The sequence below is a fragment of the Phoenix dactylifera genome, chromosome 1, assembly GCF_009389715.1.
Source record: "Phoenix dactylifera cultivar Barhee BC4 chromosome 1, palm_55x_up_171113_PBpolish2nd_filt_p, whole genome shotgun sequence".
Classification (NCBI taxonomy): Eukaryota; Viridiplantae; Streptophyta; class Magnoliopsida; order Arecales; family Arecaceae; genus Phoenix; species Phoenix dactylifera.
This window is the reverse complement of record NC_052392.1, coordinates 31677501-31700626: the sequence shown is the minus strand read 5'-3', so window position 1 is coordinate 31700626 and position 23126 is coordinate 31677501. Positions and strand designations below refer to the sequence as shown.

The following is a 23126-nucleotide window of genomic DNA, read 5'->3' as shown; positions in this document are numbered from 1 at the left end:
CTGAATACAAGATAATTTGATGCAAGAAACTTCCTTAACATGGTGAAAGGCATATATTAAGACATAAATACAAACTATCATAAATAGTTAAAGAAGTCTTTATAAGAATTGTTAAATCCATAGCCAACAATTCCAATAAAATCACACAGATCAGACTGAATTCAGGCAAAGTAGTTGTTACTATGGCTACAATTACTTGTTCTAATGATCTACTGTAGAAAATGTTTGCTCACAATGAATTCGGTCAAAAGAGAAGCAAAGCTGCTATCCTTGTAGAGGAACAAAAAATATCAATATGGAAAATGCAATATTCAACCGTCAGGTCATCAATATTTGTCCTATCTGCAATTCAAGTGGTCTTGTCCAGGCTTAGAGTCCTCTGGCTTGCTCCAGCAGCCAAAAAGGTGGACCCAAACGTACAGCTAGCCATATCAGGCATTACTTCCTGTTCTTTGCCAATTTTTGTCCACCCTTGTTTCATGGTTCGCCTAACAAGTTCAAAATTGTGTCGAAATGGCAAAATGACCTAACCAATATATGTAATTATAGTAGATAAATAATAGTCACTCTTCTATGACCTACTTAGTGTGAACAGGCTCGGACAGGCTGGTGGTCATCTAGGTCCTTAAAAAGCTATCATATTTCCAAAAGAGGAAATGGTGTGCCAGCATATCCAGACTAATCAGATACATTAAATCCATACCCATTATGGACCCAACTCACCAACCATGTCCGCATTCTACTTTGCTCTGCACATATAAAATAAAGCTTGAGACTTCTCTACTTAAATTTATGCTTCATAGCTTATCCAATGTGGACAAGAAGAGGCTAGGATAATGATGATGAATGGTTCGGATATTCGTTGATGTTTGTTATGCCAGTTTTACCTGTCTTGGTTCACTGTGCTTAGTTAGATTGTTACTTTGATCAGAGAAGGTGACTACATACTGAGTGAACCAAGGCTTAGTGAAATAGAAATGGTACCCTAGTATATAGGGGAAAAGGTGCCGGATAATCCTCTCTGGGCGCTCTCTAAGTTTCAAGTTACTGTGGCTCTAACAATGTTTGAGTTCAAGTTGTTGTCAGTGGGATTCTATTGGACAGATTTGTCCCATGAAGCACATTGCATGGAGGCACATGGAGTTCGATTTATGTTCGATCGAGTGCTAGGGTCTGTAGGCCCAAGATAAGTTATACTAGTATGCCGACATCCACAACGCCCATTACATATAAAAAGAATAGATAAGTATTAAATGAAGAAGAGAAAATTAAAAACTAATATAGAATATGAACATCAATATAGAAGACTATATCAAGAAATTTCTTGTTAAAAGCCTTATTAGTTTTCCCCTTCTTAATATAATTTTAAATAGAAATATAAGAACAAACCAAGATATCATCAACTAACTTTCTTAATATAGAATCAGACATGAGGTGGGAGAAGCCCATCTCAAGCATTAATTTTGGTCCTTTAAGACATTATTTCAACTTTTTTCTGTAACTTTGAGAGTAGGAAACTATTTTTGCACTTATACATGCCCTATTTATAAGTTCATTCTCTTAATTCATAATTTATTTTCTTATTTCATTTATTTTAAGAAGAAAATAGTTCTAGTACTGGTTTCATGTTTTCTTTGTCAGCTTTTATTAAAAGGAGTCAATAGAAGAGATCAAAGAAATCTTGAATTTTGTTCCTTTTTCCTTCTTAATTCTTAGCATTGTTTCCATATGAACATTAAATTCTGTTATAATTTTCCATAAAAAAGGGCTAATCTGAGAGCTTTGGAAATAGTAATTTCATTCAACATTGTTTTTCTTCTAACTACTCATTACTTATTCCACCATCTTTAAGTTATTTGTAAAAAATAAGATTGGCTATGATTGTGATGATGACATGGGTGTAAAGGAAGAAAATAAACTACATCCTAAAGCATTATCTTTCAATATTTTCTTGTTTTCTCATTAATTTGATCTTGAATTTATTTCTCGTCAGTGATTCTCCTCCACAAATTACTGCACAAGAATAAAAACTAGTTACCGATTGACATATCGTTCAGTGTTATTCCTTTTCTTTTGACATGCATTTTGCATGCGCATATGCTAGTATCAGTGAAAGAGGATAAGTCATACAATGAACTAAAGGCAGTCGACTAAAAGCAATCCACAACTTAACAGATAATCAGAGACAAAAGCACTACTGTTATTTGGTAAAATCAATCACTGAAATAAGTAGATGCTACCCCAATCAATGCTACCATTTTACTTTGGATTTCTATGAATTTTAGAAAGTAACAAAATATGGGCAGGTCATATAACATATTCACCAAGGTTGATGTGCAATTAACCTTGATGACATCACAATGGATAATGAACCAAACCTTGTTTCATATGTATACATTAGAACCGTTATTTCATGACATCCTATCAACATTTATTCACATCAATATGGTCCAGATATAGACTTCATTCAAAGAAACAATTCAAACCCGTTTGTTCATAGCAATAATTGACATTTTCTCAGTGTGCCATGTGGACAAGCTTATGACTGCAGCATGTAAAGTTATTTTCAGGTTTGTTTTGATTGACTTAGCCATTGAAAAAGCATCTCAAATAATCACTTTGATTGTTGTTCATTGCTTTATCACTTTGTCTTGAACACTCCCAGCAAATGAAATGCTCATGCGACCTTCATTGTCTGTCTATTATGCCAAATATTTTAACCACCAAATATGCAGTAGTCTGCATTTATCAGGAGGTAAGAAAAGTGGCGACATCAAAAGCATTACAAGGCATAAAGTCAAAGCATCTGATACAACGCTTGTCATTTTCTACTAAATGACTCTGCCAATGCAGTCGAATCCCCTCATTGATGAGGCACTTGAACCTCTTTTATTGCGATGTGGATTATTAGATTAACTATATTTGGAGTGTGTGCAACATTATTCTCTGGCCAACTGTGTCTGGATCTGCTGGTTGGCACCCCTCTCCTCAGCACACGCAGTGGGGAGAGGTCCCCAGTTTCAAAATCTGAATGGTGGCATTCTCACTGTATTTCTCCCAAAAGAAAAAAAAAATCTGAAAGCTTCCATTGAACACTTTTGGAAGTTCTATGCCAAACTTCAATATTCTCGGTTAGCAAATGAACAACTATTACGATGTTGTCCTTTTCCAAAGTTTTGGTCTCTTGCAAAAGAGTAGAAAGTGTTCCATGGAAAAAGTGTTCTATAAACCCAAGGAGAAGCTTTTGGCAGAGAACGATTGGCTTTTGCTGTCTCCTTTGTTTTCATTATCAGAATTTTGCTTTTGATCCTGTAGCTTCCCTGACCTTCATTTGGAGGCACTGTTGTCTCTCTTTCAGTAAATGGTGGCCTCTGCCCTCCTTTCCCTCAACAAAAAAGAAAAAGAAAAAGAAAAAATAATGGGAACACCTATAGTTCTAAATCCATTAGACTATAAAATTGCCTATTAACTTTGAAGATAAAATTCTTTTAAAGTTAAAACCTTATAGCTTAATAAATGTACCTTTTGTAAGCCCCAGAGCTCTCCGAGGACATATTTGTCTGTCCCATAATAGGACACATATCGCTCTCATCTATGTTCATCTTCTACAATTTCTTTAATCTGTTTTTTGAATTTTCATGCATCTTTGGGGATCCATGCAGTCCTCAAGTATTGAATCAAAATGACATCAGTAAAATGATATGCTTGCCTTCAAAATGAGTTGGTATTTGTCTCCCGGTCCTCTTTTCTGTAGGAGGCAGTATCTTTCTTGACAGAAATCTAGCAACAAAGTTAAGGATATTATATTGTGGTTCCTGGAATTATTATTATTATCATTATTATTTTAGCAATGCATTATCTACTATCTGATGTGTTGGTTAAGATTTCTCTCTCTCCCTGATCATTCAATAAAACTCAAGTTACATACCTTTCTTTCTATTTCAAAGTCTTATTAGTTTGGTGTATTCTGCAGAATTATTTTCCAAATATGAAGATGAAAAGGATAAACTATATGCCCGTTACGAACAACAGCGTGAGTAACAGTGTTTGTTTCCAGTTACTTGGAATCCATCCATCCTACTTTCAGCAGATGTTCAATGTTTTATATTTCTTCTCGAGTTTTCAGGGAAGAAGGAAAAAGCTAATCCGTCGGAACTTGAGAAGGCTTGTGCTCTGAAGATTGCCAGAGCAGAAGAATCTCTAAAAAAGAAGAAGCAGGTATATGAATGAGGGATGTTTAAGTTAGCAGACTGTCATTTATGATTTTCTACTATTCTCTAATTGTTTTATCTGCTTTTATTTGCAAAATTATCTTGATGTATTATAATTTTCATCCTAAGAGCGAGCCATGGTGCAATAGTAAGCTTGTTTTATTATGATCTGGAGTTCGTAACATAGCCTTTCTACATGTAGGAGTAAGGCTCAATACATTTGACCCCTCCCAAACCCTGCAATGGCCGGAGTCTCGTGCATTGCGCCGCTATTTTTATCATAACTTTCGCCCCAAGATCTGCATTGTTATACCACTTTTTTTATACATTATGCCTAGGTGTTTAACAATCACTTGTGCATGCTATACAAGATATATGAATGTGGTTTCTATATAAAGCTTGTGTATAAAGATATATCAATTTGAAAGAGAAAAAAAAATGCGAAAAGATTTAACTGTACATTTTTAATCTAATATATTATTTTCAGAAAGAATCTGCCCAATATATTTGATTTTCTATTTTGGAAATATAGACGAATTGAAATGATTTCATATTCTTTTCCCTAGTGATGTAATTTCAAAGTTTATGCATGTATTCCACTTTCCAACAATCTACTTTCCAATGATGCTACTTTATGTCAATGTGATCCAGTATGACAAATCTTTCAGCATATTGCGCAAGTCTCTTGGCTCATTTCTGGAAGGCGCATCTGATGATGATTTTGGGCCTGATGAATGAGCCTTGATTACCGGTAACTGCTCTTGGATATGGGGAAGCATAAAATTCTGTATATAAACCTTATTCCCTTTGACATCATCTATCTTCTTTAACTGAAGATTTTGCCCAATTATTGGACAGTGAATTGGGATTAAAATTTGTCAATGGTTCCTAGGCCCTAGAATCTGTTTTGTTAATATAAGAAATGGGGTATCTACAGTAATCATCACATTGTCTGTTTCTAGTTTTCCAGGACCTTGACTTCTGAAACACTGTTGGTAAAGCAGATGATGTTAAATCTTTTGACAAGGAGATACCGGGAATTGCACCAACCATTGACTTGTGTGAACCACAAGACATTGCACTTATATTCAATATCTTACATGAATGATTTCATCATCTCAAGCAAAATTATTCCTGTTACCAGAAGATTATACATGTTCTCAAAGAGGTTTTCTATCATCAGTTGGCGATACATTATGGACTACTCCATTGGCTAGAACAAAGGTAATTGAATGTCAATGACTGGATAATATCTCTCATAGTTTTAAGATTTAGAGGATATGGTTTTCTCAGAACAAGGTTTTAGATTTTTAAGGAAGATTTAAGTACCAAATTAGTACTCTTTTCACTACAACTTTAATATTTTCTTTACAGAACGTGATCTTATGGTAGTGTTTCTCTCTGACCAAAACATTCAACTATGCTTCTCTTGCATTTGGCTTCTGTAATGGCATGATTGTTTTCTTGAAAGTTATGCAGTGTACCTTTCTGTTGCTCACCACTGTGTTGGGCTGCATTAAACAGAGTTCACATGGTATCGTAGTTTCAGAATTATCTAAATTTTTATTTATGATTTGAGTAAATAAAAGCAAGACACTATCAGCTTTTCAAATCAACTGAACTTCAAAGAGCTCACTGAAGAAAAATCACTGGATTTAATCAAGCTTGAGAGGCCTAATGATCTGTAATAAGATACCGAGAGCTCAGATCCTATTGTGAATTGGGGCTGGGGCTGCCTAAGTAGTCACACCTGTCAATTTAGCTTAGAGGTTCGGGCTTCAAGTCTTGGGTGGTGCATCAGCATCTTCAAGTATTTGAACTTGGATGATCGTAATGTGTGCAGCTTTTCTTCCTTTCTCTTATAAGAAGGGCAAATTCTAATTTATCTGTCATCAGTCAGGTGAATAGTGATGCTCATAAATGACATAAATACAAATATTTGAAAAAGAAACTTTACATTCTTCCGGGATGGAGCGTCATCTAGATCGTTAGCAGTCTGAACTCCAAACCACACAGCATGGTGCACTTACATCTAAATCTAACGTGCACAACAAAATTTCAACATAATGATTTGGCTGGCTAAGAGCCCCCTAAATGACCCATTATTGATCGAGGGCTTATCAATCTGCACCATCTTTCATGCCTCACATTGCCCACATGGGAGAGGCTCAGGTTTGAAAGCTCATCGGACGAGCAGCTGGTCCGATACAGAAGGGACAGTTGGATCACCATCGTGATCCATGATCGGCGAGCTTTGAGATTGCTGATATCAGGGAGCCCCAGATACAGCTTCAAAGCGCATGCCAGTTACGTATCACGATGGTAATCCAATGGTCGATAAAAGTGCTGCATCGGACCCCCAACAGACCTAAACCACTCCCATTAATCTAAAAGCATTCCACTGACTCGCTTGTATTAGGACCATCCAGTTGCATGACATCTCAAATTTTACCAGCATGCTCCACAGAGAACATGCACCAGTAAAACTTCATCATAAGAAACAGTAAGTGTACCTGCATTGACGATAGATAGATTACAACCTGATCATGGCATGCAACATATTACGGAAATAACAAAACGAATGCCTGACATATAACTACAAAAATATCTTAAAGTTTCTGTTGCTCAAGTTCCTGCCGCAATGGACGGCTTGGCTTGTTTGATCGGCCATTTGCTGAACTCGAACCCAGTGGAGGAAAATCATCTGAACCCAATTTAAAGGGGCTGCTAGAAGCCAGCCCAGCAATTTCTACTTGCTCCTGGGCCTTCGAATTATGGCTCCAGTGGCAGTGCATATGTTTACCCAGAACTTGAGCTTCTGGAGTAATTTGCTGCTGATTTGGAGAAAGTGTGTTAGCTACTTGTTGCACTGGGGATTTTATTGGTGGATATGCAAGAGGATGAAGATTCTGCAGAGCCGGGTCAGGTGAGAACTTGTAAGGAAGCTTACTGTCATCCATCTTTCTGAACGTAATAGAAATCCTGTGCAATAGGTAATGTGATAGAAGCGGTTAGAAATGGCAGTAAGTTGCAGATATAATAACTCAAACACATGAATAAACTGCATGGAAGAAACTTCAAGTATAGACACTACCTTTCAGTGGGGACAGCTGGCACACAATGCTTTGCCACATCAGCACCATTGCCATTTAAGACAAGCACAGAACTGCGAAGTGAAAAAAGATATGAAAAAAAAGCAAAATCCTATTTTAAACTGTTTAGAACCTATTATAGTTAAGCTTGTCCAGAGGTATGTGTACTACCAATAGCAGTTAACATAAGTAGCATCATAGTGATAAACAAAGGAGATAATAAGCATACCCAACAGGTAGAGGTATTGCGGTAGATCCTGAGAATTCTCCTGGTCCCATTATTTTAAGTTCTCTGCCAAATAAAATATTACACTTCGATAGCAAGGAGACAGTGCAAAAAGGCCGGAGGAAGTCATGATGATCTATGTGAGGAGGAATGCAGTCATCTTTATCATATATGTTGACGATGCAACTATCAGGGACACAAGTGGGAGGAAGGACATGCCATGCAACCATTCTCTTGATCATTGTTTTCAATAAGGGCGGCATAGGATCTACTTCCTCATCCTGTATTATGCCTGGAGGATTCCCATAATTGTCCTGCAAAGTACATAACTTGTGGTAAGAATCACATCGGCCAACATAGCTATAAAGGTGGAAATGCTGCGAGTTATGGCAAGCAATACACATACCACTGCATAGTTGTAGCAGCATCCAAATTGTATCGTTACACGCCCCTTCCCACGCATCCATTTTCGTGGTTCCGAATATGTGCGTCCTAGGGCCAAAAAATCAAAGTTTAAATAAGAGAATCAAAAGTTAATTACCCATGCAATTTTACATTAAAAATATGAAAAAAATATAAGATATAGTTCGATGCATAACTTTCCATATTTTAATACTGAAATACAAGTGACAGAACAACAAATTCCATAAAATTTAGTACATAAAATCAAGTATTGAGATTCAAATAGCAGTAGCTTGTATATTTGTTACTTATGTGTAACACAGTAACCATTCATTGCAATGTAAGTCCTGAACAAAACTTATGGTAATTGCTAATGTTCTTAACAAGTTGATCTAACAGTCTGTTAACTCTTATTTTAGATAAGTCAAAATGAAATTAATGAATAAGTTTTCCATGGAGTGTGGAAGTTATCTGATGCATGTGCATCAACAGGGCACCCTGACATAGTTTCTCCACACTCAACTGACATGCAAGTAAAAAATTTGCTGCAACTCTTCTCCCTCCTGTTACCCAACATTACACAAGAGAATAAAGATTGCACAAACAGCGAGCGTTTTGATGGATATAACATTTCCTTCTTCCATGCACCATATGTTCTGCAAGTCTGGGCAGAAGGATAACATATTGATGATAGCATCCTTAAAAATGAAAATGAATTTCAGAAAAAGAGCTTTGATTACATTCTATATCAGTCAGAATATTTGCAAGGAATAAAGATAGCTAACACTAGAAACTGTCAATGGCAGCTCTAAAGCTACTTAAATACCAGAACCAGTCAATGTCAGTGAAGTGTTTTTTCAAGAAAGTATTGAACTCGTGATTGATAAATGAACATCAGGTGTATGTCCGTCATCCTTCATGCAGTAAATGAGCAAAGCGGGGAGAGAATATTATACTGTTTACCATGGGATGTTAATTCCCCTCAATGGTGCAGTCTAGTTAATAAACAGGGCCACAATTTTAATCAAGGTGATCAAAAGAGTCTGACTATAAATATAGAAGGACAGGAGATCTCCCCAGACCACGAAGGATTTCTTTTACAGGCTTCAAAAAAAAAAATGTTTCATCAAATAAACCATATATCAAATCTTCAGAGAAGGTTGTATAAAAGCTTTTGAATGATCTCTTCAGAGACATCTGATAGAGAACAAAAAAAAAAGGAAGACTTTGAATAAATCTCTTGTTGAATTTCTTTTTTCATCACTCCAAGTTTTATCCTATAACTAAAAAGCTTATAACATTAATATATTGAACATATTTTCTAACTGGTAGTTCACATGCAAGATAAAGGCCTTGATTACATCTCATGCTACTGTTCTCTTCGTGCCAGCAAGAAGCTTATATATTGACAGCTCGTAACATTAAAGTTAACAAAATTCCCAAGTGGCAGTCGGCATACAGGATATTTATTTATCAAAGAGTTTATGATTGTTCTACACCATGCCATGATTTTTTCCTATAATAGCAAAATTGTGCCTCAATCTACACTTTCATGTAATTAATAAATTTTTCTATACTACAATAGCAAATTTTTGCATTGATCTATGCATATCAGAATCGTAACTAGATTTGCACGTAGCACAAAATCAAGATTATATTTTATAACGATAAAGCAAATAATATTTTCATGGCGATTCTAGTATGACACAATGCAGTGCAAGACCATAAAAAACTCTTGGCAATTGGCATAGCAGTAACCAGCGCCTGTATGTTCTTATCACCACAAATAAAAGTGCAAGAAGGGTAACCAAGATCATACTTCTGAGTTGCCGATTCCTCCCCTTCTCCTGAACATCGTAGACGCAAGCCACAATCCTCTTCTGCTCCGCTGCACTAAAAACTCCAGTATGAAGCTCGAGCCCCTCGAGCACATTGATCCACCGGCCATCGACCCTCTCCATGTGCTTGAAGTCCTTCTTCCTCCCTACCATCGAGAACCTTATCGCCTCCCTCTGATCCCTCGACAACGGAGTCCCTCCACTGGCCCTAGCCTTCTCCGCCGCCCCCGCCAAATCATCTCCATCATCTCCTTCCTCCAGCGACCTCGAACTCGAATTGTTGAATTGCCGGTTGTGCTGCCCAGGCGTCCGGGCCCAATCGGAAGCCGGCGAGCTCCCGGTCGACCTCGCCGACGAAGAGTTGGATCGATACCCGCCATTAATCGAAGCAGGGGATCTTCCTTTTCCGCCACGCCTGATCGAAACCTTATCAAGTTTTCCTGAAAGATAAAGGCAAGATTTGTGATCTTGGATCCAACAAAGAAAAAAAAAAAGAATCGCAAGAGGTGGAAGATTTCGCAACTGGATCAAAATAGACATGAAAATTAGAAATTAATCCCTAACATGGGAGAGAATTTTGAACAACTAACCGTCAAGGTTGTCGACGGCGGGAGGGGATGCGCCTTCAGCCATGGCGCCGCTCGGGAAGAAGAGTAGAATCGGTTCAACAGAGAGATTGGGTTATGGAGTTTGTGAGGCTTCGGAATTAGGGTTTTGTAATTTATGCAGGAAAGGGGAGAGCGAGAGAGAGAGAGTTTCTGAGTTTCGGAATAAGGGTTTTGCACTTTATAGAAGAAAGGAGAGAGAGAGAGAGTAGATTAGCTGTTGGAGTTGGACGCGGATTGGGATTAGCAGCGCTTTATGCGCTTTCCGGTTGTCCGACGTGGCAAAGGCCGCCAAAGCGGTAGCGACGGATCTCGCCTCGGGAGATGGGCTGGTGGGGGCCCACTAGATTGGTCAAGAGGAGAGCTTTTAACATGTTGGATTTATTTATTTATTAAGAACATGGAGGGAAAACCCAGTAGGATTCATGATCTTGCGGCCTTATAAAGTCTGCGTTGTTGTTGTTGTCTCATACCTCCCTGTTTTCAGGCCAACCAATACTCCACATCAAGAGCCATGGAAAACTAGGATTCTTATATGGTGATTAGCTTCACATTAGACCCCCACTCCAGGGAACTCTTTAAGATAAATTTTGGTAACAATATTAGAAAACGATTGATGTGGAGGAGGGAAAAGAATCTTTACTACAAATGTTTCTATTGCCAAATTTATTGCTACTTGGGATGGGCTAGTATGTGCAGTTAATTACTCATCTTTATGCAAGATATGTATGGTTCGAGGGCGATTCTGGATAGATAAACTACTTTTACCTCGATGTTTACTGAATGTGTCGCTAGTTGATTCATTTTTATGCATCTCATATTTTTGAAGAGGGGGATGGCATTGCCGACCGGTAGCACCTCATATGGCTCATAATACAATTAGCTTTTCATGGACTTTTACTGTTAATTATTATTTAGAACTTAGATTGTTTTTGGATATTGCCGGATGTATTTATATTCGATGCATTTGAGTTGTATCTCAATTTGCTATGCCAAAGAAGGTTGGAATTGAGTTAGATCTATGTTGCATATGCATCCACCAAATCTACTTGCATAGTGGAATAATAATTATCTTTAAACTGTCAGGGAACTTCACATAACCAAAAAAAAACTGTAAAAATAGAAACAAATAATTAGGTTATAATACTAGTAGTTGGAATTTAATGATCTTCAAATTTTCTTTGTTCCCTGTATTCTTCAAGGAAATAAGTCCTTTCAGTTCATGTTACAATATTGGATTCCACACTACGTCAAGTTATTTGTTGCAATTTCATGTTGTTGTTGGCTATTAAAAGGATCCAGAAGCTGAAATGGACTCTGATACTGAATCCTTTACTGCAATTCAGATGTTCTCATTATATATTTCTTACCAAGTTTACCAAATTTTTTGGTTTAGTGATACCTTTTTTTGCCCCCAACTCACACGTCAATATTCTAAACTTAGGCTGAAATTTATGCAGGAGAAGGACTGGAGTTTTCAGTACAAGGAGATATGGAACTTCAGCCATTTTACCGGCAATGCAACAAAAACTATGTCAAGGAATTTTCCGCTTCTCCTGTCACCGCACTAAGTATATGCTACTTTGTAGTAGATAAAATCAAAGCTTAACCTTTTGTGTCAAGTTTTCAGATGCAGCTGGAAATGAAACTTGCTGCAGGATTTTCTCCAAAGAATATAACGGTAGAAGCAGCACAGACAACAACACCCGTTCCATTGAATTAGATAGGTAATTGTATTACTTATGATGTCCGAGAAAATGGTTTCGAATTGCTTATGAAATATTCATTCTCTTACAAAAGATAGAACATGAATGAATCCTCTCAAGGGAAACCTTAACCAATTCAACTCTATCTAAGATGTGCTTGATGGGCAATTCTTTTAATAACACAGTAGGAGGCCAGATCCTTATGTAGACTTGGAAATCCTAACCCACACAAATTCCTAATAGGGTTAAGTTAATGGCGGCATGCATCAAATCATATGGAGAGAAATTTAAACTTATTTTCTTATGAAAAAAAAATCATCACATCACAAAGATCTCGACGAAATATTAAAGCATTCAAGGAGAAGTTTTTAATATACTTGCTAAAAGCTCAGTCCTCATTGATCATAGTTTAGCAGTCAGTTGAAAGACAAGGAGTTGATACAAACACAAATAGGCTGCAACAATGAAAGGAAATAAGGTTGCCACCATACTGCCGTCAGTAGCTATTGGAAAAGGAGACCTGGTTAAAAAGCACTGGCATTTATGCAACAAGCCCAGTAGTTCAGTGTGAGAACAAAGAATATGATGATAGAGAAGCTCTCAAGGAAGCAGTGTTGCTCTTGCCGACATCACCAAATGTTTGCTCGTTCCCACTTTCATGTAGACCTGGTTTTCCTCAAAACGTTTTCCATGAAATCTAGCAGGGAATTCATCAAGGAACAGCAGTGTGAAAACCAGAGGGATTTTTTGCCACCGAAACAATCGTCTTCCTGACATGATCAGAGGGATTTTTAATAATTTTCACCACCATTTGTACAACAATGCATGTCAAGATCTCTAGGATTTTTTTATACCCAGACAACCTTGATCTTTGGATTTGCAGACCATATCGTCTTCCTGACATGATCAGAGGGATTTTTAATAATTTTCACCACCATTTGTACAACAATGCATGTCAAGATCTCTAGGATTTTTTTATACCCAGACAACCTTGATCTTTGGATTTGCAGACCATATCTTAGTTAGGTAGGAAGAATCCTCCTTTCACCAACTGAGACCCTTTCCAAAAGAATACCCGTTCTAATCTGATCTGTTGTCTTAATCATCCAATCAGGTGCCAAAAAAAGTAATAGATGGGTAGATTAGATAATACTGCCTCCAAACAAAAATGTTTTTGAAGCCCAAACTAGCTAACTTTTTCTCCATTTTATCAAGTGGAGATATCGAATCACTTCTCTTAAGTATCCCCTACCGGAGGAAGACATTTTTTTCAAAGTATTTATGAAGTTTGCCTTCAAGGCTAGCAGCGAGAGACTTGCTCCTCCCAATATAAACCCAAACTAGATCATATCTAAAAAAAAAGGTAGCCTACCTGCCATTATAGGATCTGGAGAGGGTGGCCAAATATATGCAGCCTTGCAACTATGTTCAAGAAGGCTATTTTTGTATTTCGAATCTATAATTCTTCATGTCACAATGGAGCAACCTTATCATTGCACCAAGGCTCACCCTCTCCAAACTAGATCATAGTTTTGATTAGAATAATCAAACTTTTCAATCCACAACTAACTTAAAGAGGTATAAAGTTCATTTGAAAATGCACACAAGTTGTATCTTAGCATCCAAAAATAATAGAGTATCATTAGCAAATCATAAAAAGATGATCATAATTTCATTAATTTTTTGAAATTGAACCCTCAGTCATAAAGCTGAGATAAAGAGCACCATCAAAATGGGATTCAAAAAATACAGCAGAAAACATCATTATCCCGCCATGTTTTTTCACTTTAACAAACTACCACAATGTCAAAAGTGGTCTCAAGTTTGCAAGTGTAAAGCACCTTCCATGTCAGCTCTATATGCTTGTAACTCAGAATTGTGATCATTGCAGCAGTCCACTTCTCATGCCCAATCCAATGGCTAAAACATATAGGACGATACAGCCGCCTATGGTGCCAAAAGTGGTCTCCCAGAATTGGGAAAAAGTTGGAACATCAAATAGCGAAATACCTATATTCATACCAAATATGCTCACAACCACAATGCCAGCAGTGACTACAACAGTTGCGGTGGTGATCATGACTCCCGTCTGTAGCAGCTGATTCTGTTTCTCATCTAGCATGATGTTGATGTAATCTTCTGTATCGTCCACATACTCTTTCAACTATGTGCAGATAGGAGAGATATTAGAGTCAGAAACCCAAAAGAAAGCTATAAAAATTACTAGTAAAACCAACGTCTGCTGTGCTGGTACCGAGCCCCGGACCAGTTGTCCAGCGGCATGGGTCGGTACGGCCATGCGCCGCGCCGTGCCGGCCTTGTACCGACGCAGTAAGAGGCGGGAGAGAGGGAGAACGGGAGAGAGGAAAAGAGAGAAAAAAGAGGGAGGCCAGCAGAGAGCCAACAAAGGGCCGAGGAGCCGCCGCGCGAAGGAGGTAGAGGCCGAGGAGGAGGGGCTCCGCCTCCTCCGTGCGGCAGCTCCTCGGCCTCCGCCGGCCGGCCTTTCTCTTCTTTCCTCTCCCTCTCCCTCCCTCCTTCGTTCTCCATCTCGGTCCACCATCGGTACGGCTCGAGACACCCCAAACCGGGTGGTTCGGGACGGTTTCGACAACCATGGGTAAAACTGTTAATTTAGTAATGGAGAATGTGATTTATTAACAAAACTACAAGAAGTTACAGTGTTACTACAATCTGGAGCATCAATGGTGTTCATAGTTGTTGTGGTTTACATGAAGAAAAACCTCAGCAGTATATCAAACTCGATGTATTAGAAGGACAAAAACATGAATCTATGAAATCTACTTGATTTTTGAGCTCAGCAAAAAATCTTCCAACTAATAATTATTTTCAGAATGAGAAATATTTTTTTAAAAGAAACTATTAAGCTGGAATGAATAGAGGCAGACAAATTATGTGCAGGATATAGCCTCTTTTACTTAGTAGATCAATGCATGGCCACATGCAATGCACATGAGAGTATGCATAGAACATCTGATGAATGTCTGGAGTTTTGACTATATATTAGTCTAGATATAGATAACAATATTAGTTCTGTAACAACTATTCTAGCACTAGTACTTTTTCAGGGGCAAATTGGCCTTTACAGTGTCTATTTGGAACATAAAAATTTCAGGTATTTAAAATTTCAGTTATTTAGCCTAAGGTAGAATACCGATAATAGTTCTTGCAAGTTGCCTTCTATATTTCCTCTTAAAGCTCGGCAATAGTGATACTAGTTGTATCAACCACTCATAAAAGAATAAAAGTAGATCAAGGTACTGAAAGATTGCAAGAGAAAAAACAGGCTACATACATGGGATAATTTGTTTAGAGTGCCATCAATCTGCACAAAGTAAGCCTCTAGAAGCATCTCCAACTCCTGAATGTTAGGCTTAAAAGCAGCTAAGCTTCCATGGCTGCTGTCTGTCTCATCTTTAAAAACTTCATCCCTGAATACACAGATAATTTGATGCAAGAAACTTCCTTAACATGGTGAAAGGCATATATTAAGACATTAAATACAAGAACTATCATAAATAGTTAAAGAAGTCTTTATAAGAATTGTTAAATACATAGCCAACAATTCCAATAAAATCACACAGATCAGACTGAATTCAGGCAAAGTAGTTGTTACTATGGCTACAATTACTAGTTCTAATGATCTACTGTAGAAAATGTTTGCTCACAATGAATTCGGTCAAAAGAGAAGCAAAGCTGCTATCCTTGTAGAGGAACAAAAAATATCAATATGGAAAATGCAATATTCAACCGTCAGGTCATCAATATTTGTCCTATCTGCAATTCAAGTGGTCTTGTCCAGGCTTAGAGTCCTCTGGCTTGCTCCAGCAGCCAAAAAGGTGGACCCAAACGTACAGCTAGCCATATCAGGCATTACTTCCCGTTTTTTGCCAATTTTTGTCCACCCTTGTTTCATGGTTCACCTAACAAGTTCAAAATTGTGATCGAAATGGCAAAATGACCTAACCAATATATGTAATTATAGTAGATAAATAATAGTCACTCTTCTATGACCTACTTAGTGTGAACAGGCTCGGACAGGCTGGTGGTCATCTAGGTCCTTAAAAAGCTATCATATTTCCAAAAGAGGAAATGGTGTGCCAGCATATCCAGACTAATCAGATACATTAAATCCATACCCATTATGGACCCAACTCACCAACCATGTCCGCATTCTACTTTGCTCTGCACATATAAAATAAAGCTTGAGACTTCTCTACTTAAATATGCTTCATAGCTTATCCAATGTGGACAAGAAGAGGCTAGGATAATGATGATGAATGGTTCGGATATTCGTTGATTCAAATTATGCCAGTTTTACCTGTCTTGGTTCACTGTGTTTAGTTAGATTGTTACTTTGATCAGAGAAGGTGACTTACATACGAGTGAACCAAAGCTTAGTGAAATAGAAATGGTACCCTAGTATATAGGGGAAAAGGTGCCGGATAATCCTCTCTGGGCGCTCTCTAAGTTTCAAGTTACTGTGGCTCTAACAATGTTTGAGTTCAAGTTGTTGTCGGTGGGATTCTATTGGACAGATTTGTCCCATGAAGCACATTGCATGGAGGCACATGGAGTTCGATTTATGTTCGATCGAGTGCTAGGGTCTGTAGGCCCAAGATAAGTTATACTAGTATGCCGACATCCACAATGCCCATTACATATAAAAAGAATAGATAAGTATTAAATGAAGAAGAGAAAATTAAAAACTAATATAGAATATGAACATCAATATAGAAGACTATATCAAGAAATTTCTTGTTAAAAGCCTTATTAGTTTTCCCCTTCTTAATATAATTTTAAATAGAAATATAAGAACAAACCAAGATATCATCAACTAACTTTCTTAATATAGAATCAGACATGAGGTGGGAGAAGCCCATCTCAAGCATTAAGTTTGGTCCTTTAAGACATTATTTCAACTTTTTTCTGTAACTTTGAGAGTAGGAAACTATTTTTGCACTTATACATGCCCTATTTATAAGTTCCTTCTCTTAATTCATAATTTATTTTCTTATTTCATTTATTTTAAGAAGAAAATAGTTCTAGTATTGGTTTCATGTTTTCTTTGTCAGCTTTTATTAAAAGGAGTCAATAGAAGAGATCAAAGAAATCTTGAATTTTGTTCCTTTTTCCTTCTTAATTCTTAGCATTGTTTCCATATGAACATTAAATTCTGTTATAATTTTCCATAAAAAAGGGCTAATCTGAGAGCTTTGGAAATAGTAATTTCATTCAACATTGTTTTTCTTCTAACTACTCATTACTTATTCTACCATCTTTAAGTTATTTGTAAAAAATAAGATTGGCTATGATTGTGATGATGACATGGGTGTAAAGGAAGAAAATAAACTACATCCTAAAGCATTATCTTTCAATATTTTCTTGTTTTCTCATTAATTTGATCTTGAATTTATTTCTCGTCAGTGATTCTCCTCCACAAATTACTGCACAAGAATAAAAACTAGTTACCAATTGACATATCGTTCAGTGTTATTCCTTTTCTTTTGACATGCATTTTGCATGCGCATATGCTAGTATCAGTGAAAGAGGATAAGTCATACAATGAACTAAAGGCAGTCGACTAAAAGCAATCCACAACTTAACAGATAATCAGAGACAAAAGCACTACTGTTATTTGGTAAAATCAATCAACTGAAATAAGTAGATGCTAACCAATCATGCTACCATTTTACTTTGGATTTCTATGAATTATTAGAAAGTAACAAAAATATGGACAGGTCATATAACATATTCACAAGGTTGATGTGCAATTAACCTTGATGACATCACAATGGATAATGAACAAACCTTGTTTACATATGTATACATTAGAACAGTTATTTCATGACATTCTATCAACATTTATTCACATCAATATGGTCCAGATATTAGACTTCATTCAAAGAAACAATTCAAACCGTTTTGTTCATAGCAATAATTGACATTTTCTCAGTGGTGCCATGTGGGACAAGCTTATGACTTGCAGCATGTAATAGTTATTTTCAGGTTTGTTTTGATTGACTTAGCCATTGAAAAAGCATCTCAAATAATCACTTGCAATACCTACAGGACATTAAGAAAAGCATGATTTGGATTCTCAACTTTTCTACTGCTTCTTTTATCTGAAGATAATAATAAAGCATACCTATCCTCCTCCAGTTGAGATGCACCATTGTCTACTTCAACTCCCGACAAACATTCACCACTATGCTGATGAGCAAGCTTTTCTGTTAAGCACATCTCAGCCATATCCATATCATCATCCAATAAGTGTTCTAGCTCATCCCTTACCTATTAAAACAGATGATATTAGCATTTAGAAATATATAACTCTAAAGTGTCAAAAGAGGGTAAAGTATATCAACACTCTAAATTAAGGACCAGAAAGAATACACGGAAAAGTTGACATGGATGCCCTGTAACATAATTGTGGCATGAAAGAACTACTAAATGCAACCAGTTTTTTTGAACAAAACTTTAAAAAAACTACTTCAGATCCAGACAAATATAACTAATTAAATGGTAAGATATAGTTACGCACTGTTATAAGAAGTTTGCTGTACTGTATGTGCGGCTAACTCTATAGATTTAAATTCTCACCTTCTGCACACGCCCTGATATGTCAACCAAGCGACTCTTGAGATGTCTAACATGTTCAAGGTTCAGGGTACTGATTTTTGAAGTCAATTCATCCAATGCTGGATAAGCCTCTTGCTCCAAGGTCAGTGTCTGATATGAATGAATTAATATGAGAAGACATGTAGAGCTTTGTTGAATTGATGGCTAGAAGTTGCATATGTGAATTTCAGAAAATAAGATAAACATGAAGCCCTCGTGAAGCTAGAAATGGTAAAGAAACATATCAAAAAATAGTAAAGAAAAAATGAAATGTTTTTATTGCACTACATAAAAAATTATTATTGTGTCAATGACAGATGACAAAAGTATGAAATCATAAAATGCATGCTGTAAACACCCATGATGCATGCATAAGCATATCCTGTCTCTACTTGTTTGTATTGGTTAGAGGAATTTGGGTGATGTTAAATAAGTGCTGACTGATCTAAAGATTTTTATTGAGGCTTTCCAACAGCTTATAGAGGGCATTTAAACATTAAAGCATCAGTATTTTCATGATTATAGACTCGGCCCCAAACCAAAAGTTAAATTATAGCTTGAAGAAATGAAGTTCACCATTTGTTGTATTTCACATAGATGTTTATAATGTAACATATGTCAAGATCTAAACAATAAGGAGCTAGATTTAGCTATTAGCTAATGAAGTTGAAGGTGTTTAGAAATGAAACAAGAGCAAAGCTTTAATTTTGCAAATCTTGCTAATCAAATTGCGCTTATTTACTGTCAACACCTACATAAAAATTGAAGGCCTCTAGGTAACAATTTTTACTAAATTTCTTGACTGTGAAATCTTCTTAGCTTAGAATTCCATCTTTTATTTAGTGGAAACGCACAAACATTTGGCTTCCAGAAAAAAATGAAACGAGAATTCGTGTGTTACAACTACTGAGACAGATTGATAAAGTTTAAGCTTTAGCTTTCGTGCTATATAATGACTGAGAGAAAGCATATAGTAGAGTACCGCAATACATTATTTGGTAAGCTTTGGTGAAAAAAAATGAAAGTTTGAAACTAATGGTATATAAACAATTATTTGGAATACATATAAAGCAGTGACAATAATACATAATATGTATGGCATGAAAAGTGGATTGCAGTCAATTTGGGACTAATTCGATAAATAGAGACATACAAGAAGATTTATAGAACTAGAGTTGTTTGGATGGGTTGAGTAGGCATTTCTAGGTCATGTAATCAAGCCATGCTTCTGAAACATATGAGGGAACTTTTTTGCCAAAAAAGAAACATATGATGTCGTAAGAGAATAATAAGGTCCACAATTTTGTGTAAATTAGAGTTTTGGGCAACAATGCAAGCCTAAACTCATAACTGTAGGTAGGATATATGAGAATGTGAATTGTTGATAAAACCAAAAAGATGGGGTAAGGAAAGGCCACATTAAAGGGACTGCTAGTAAAAACAAAATGTCAGAACGATGGTACATACATGTGCGTACACATGCACATGTGTGTGCACAGGGGCGAGTAGCGCAGGCAGAACTTAGAAAACAATTTTTAGAAAAATAACATCTACAATCCAAAATAGTTGGGGTCAGAGTTTTAATAATTTATCTTGTTGTTGAGATATTACAATGGGTAGAGAAAAGAAACATTCTAAATTGCAGCTATACAAAGGGAGAGTTCCAAATGCATTAAAGCAGAAAAGGATACATTATGTACTAGCAGAAACGATCAAATCTGGTGCAACCAAACAACATAATGAACCAATGATGCACTTCTCATATTATAGGGCAAAGCATATATCTGCAAGATTTGACAAAAGGGTGGTAAGAACCCCCTAACTTTCATGTCAAATAAAAGGGAAAAATGCATACCTCAGCTTCAAGGCACCTGCAAACGGATTCAAGGCAGATCTCAAGTACTCTGAACTCAAAGGGTAACACCTTAACACTGGACTCTGAAGCCTTCAGAGATTAAAGCATTTTATGATAAGTAAGAACTTATTGGTCGAAATTTATAAAAGCAAAATGGTAGCTGAAACAAATTTTGGATCATGGGTTGTCACAAAGCTTTACCTGAACTATTCATAGGCTCCTTTAGTTTAAAAAAAAATAATATTAGTAATAGTTTCTTAATAAAATTACCAATTGCATGCAACTGAGCACAAGTACGCATAGAAATTTCACCACGAATGTGGGTGGGTTTCCCCCCTTTCCATCAAAAAAAAAGAAAAAAAGGAAAATGCATATTCTTTAGAGTTTAGTAAATCCAGTTTCCTACAAATGTTATGAAGAGTAAAAACCCAAAAAGCTTATTTGATACAGAAGGTAATATATAAATAATCCTAACTTTCGATATATAATTCCAAACTATAGCGTTTAATCTGAAATACTTATTTAAATTACAACTAGCATTTAACTTAGCTGGAAATTCAGAAAAAATCTTTGAGAAATAACTAACAACTTTAGCATCCCGTCTTCCATGTCTCGACTAAACTAACCATAGAAGAAAAAGAGAACCAAACTCAGTATTTCCAAAGCAGATCACCGTCACTACCTGATGTGGAGCGCCTGAGGGGCTGGAGTCCCGGGACTGTAGGTCGCGGACGAAGGGGGCGGCCATAGGGTCCCTGGAGTTGGGGATGAGCACCTCGGTGGCCGTGATGATGGCCTTGATGTGCTCCAGATTGACCACGATAGCCCTTTCCCTCCCCAGAATCGTCGACGGGTAGGAGAGCAGGGGATCCAGGATCCTCAGATCCCGCGCCGGAAGCCCCGTCCGCCGCATGATCGAGTGCTTCCCCACCTCCTCGAGACACGACCGCCCAGAGTCCGAGACAACCAACCACGGCCGGCTCGTCGTGCCCTTCCGCCTCCCGGCCGCCGAGTGCGGCGGCGCAGTCGTGGCTGCCGCCGGACGGTGGCGGGGGTCGTCCGCCGGCGCCTTCATTGGGGATCTCATCTCCGACTCGAGGTCTAGGGTTTGGGCGTTAGCGAGGAGGGTTTGGTTCTCTCGCGGTGTTCGCGGAGATTTTAAATTCCCTCTGAAATCGAATCCGAAGCCAAATTCGGAGGCCGTTGGCGGGTGGAAGTTGGAAGCGTGGGGGCATCTTAAACCATTAAAAAAAAAAAAGAAAATTACATAAACATCCTCCTAAATATCAAATTTTGTAAAAATACTTTTTAAAAAATTAATATTTATATATATACTCTCGTAAAATACTTATTTTGCTGCTTTATTTTTTTTATCCTTATTTTGCATATGTATCCACGCTGTTAAAAAATTAACAGTTATGTATGAGGCGGAGCACGTGTTTAGAGAGACTAATAGGACGGCGGATTAGGTAGCTTCCTTTATTGCCGAGCACTCGCATGATATCCTATGGAAGAATGAGATAGAGTTGCCTAATGCTTTCCGTGATGTACTACTTTTTGATTTTTTTTAGTTGTATTCATATACATTATGTATGATATTTCTGTTAAAAAAATAACAGTTTCAAATTAAAATAATAAAAATATTTTCAATGGGTAGGATTGTAATGGAAGACAAAAAGGTAATTTCAAAATTCTATTATATTAAAAATATTTTAAAAAAATAGTATGAGTACAAAAATAAATAAAAATTTAAGAGAATATTTATGTAAATTTGTTTTTTAAGAAGGATATCCGTACCAAAAAAACTTAAAAAAATATATGGATCGCGATATGCACTCGGCTTGTATCTTATCGCGTCGTGCACGAATATTAAAGCATTTATTCTATCTGCATAGACCTCGAAGCGACTATAGCGAAATCTAACGATGGATCCACACGAAGGGCTCGTTTGGTTCGCAGGAAAACGGGGGGGAAAGTGTGGTCAACGGAAAAGTAATGAAATGCCTCTTGTTTGGTTGGAGTTTTCAAAGAAGAGAGATGGGAAAGTTGTATTCCCATGGGAATATGATTCCCACATTTCATGGGAAAGTCTTTTCCATGAGAAACATGGGAAAGTTACTTTCCCATGAGGTGGGAATCACTCCTTTTTTATTTTTTCCCCAAAAGACCCTTCAGCATTAAAGAAGCATTAAAGAGGCATTAAAGACCTAATTTTTATTAAAGGCATAATAGGAATTATACATAACTTTCCTAGAAAAGTGGATGGTCAACCAAACATAAGCACTTTGGAAATTAGTCACTTTCCCATGGTTAACCAAACATGTCAAAAGTACTTTCCTAGGTATCCTCTTTCTAGGAATCTGATTCCCAGGAATCATATTCCTAGGAGGAAAAATACTTCCCGCGAACCAAACGAGCCCGAAGGAATGTGAATCCTCCGGCATTCTTGCCATCGACGTCGTGGCGGCTGTTTAGTAGTACAGAGCTGGTACTTACATATATATTAAAAATTTTACTAATTTATTTAAAAAATATTTAATTTTTAAATTCCA

The 23126-nt window shown here is 37.0% G+C and overlaps 2 protein-coding genes across 2 annotated transcripts; both read right to left on the bottom strand.

Moving 5' to 3' along the window:
* Positions 1-6666: 6666 nt before the first annotated feature.
* LOC103699169 (RNA demethylase ALKBH9B-like) lies at positions 6667-10572 on the bottom strand. Its single transcript, XM_008781223.4, has 6 exons — positions 10360-10572; positions 9751-10209; positions 7936-8021; positions 7533-7843; positions 7306-7377; positions 6667-7193 (listed from the first exon to the last, which is right to left on the bottom strand). Exons 1-6 carry the CDS (start codon positions 10400-10402, stop codon positions 6821-6823), a joined length of 1344 nt encoding a protein of 447 aa, XP_008779445.2. The 5' UTR covers positions 10403-10572; the 3' UTR covers positions 6667-6820.
* Positions 10573-13722: 3150 nt separating this feature from the next.
* Positions 13723-21750, bottom strand: LOC113462547 (magnesium transporter MRS2-F-like). Its single transcript, XM_039132016.1, has 6 exons — positions 21257-21750; positions 20575-20664; positions 18702-18830; positions 18247-18392; positions 15394-15529; positions 13723-14244 (listed from the first exon to the last, which is right to left on the bottom strand). Exons 1-6 carry the CDS (start codon positions 21659-21661, stop codon positions 13963-13965), a joined length of 1188 nt encoding a protein of 395 aa, XP_038987944.1. The 5' UTR covers positions 21662-21750; the 3' UTR covers positions 13723-13962.
* Positions 21751-23126: the final 1376 nt, after the last annotated feature.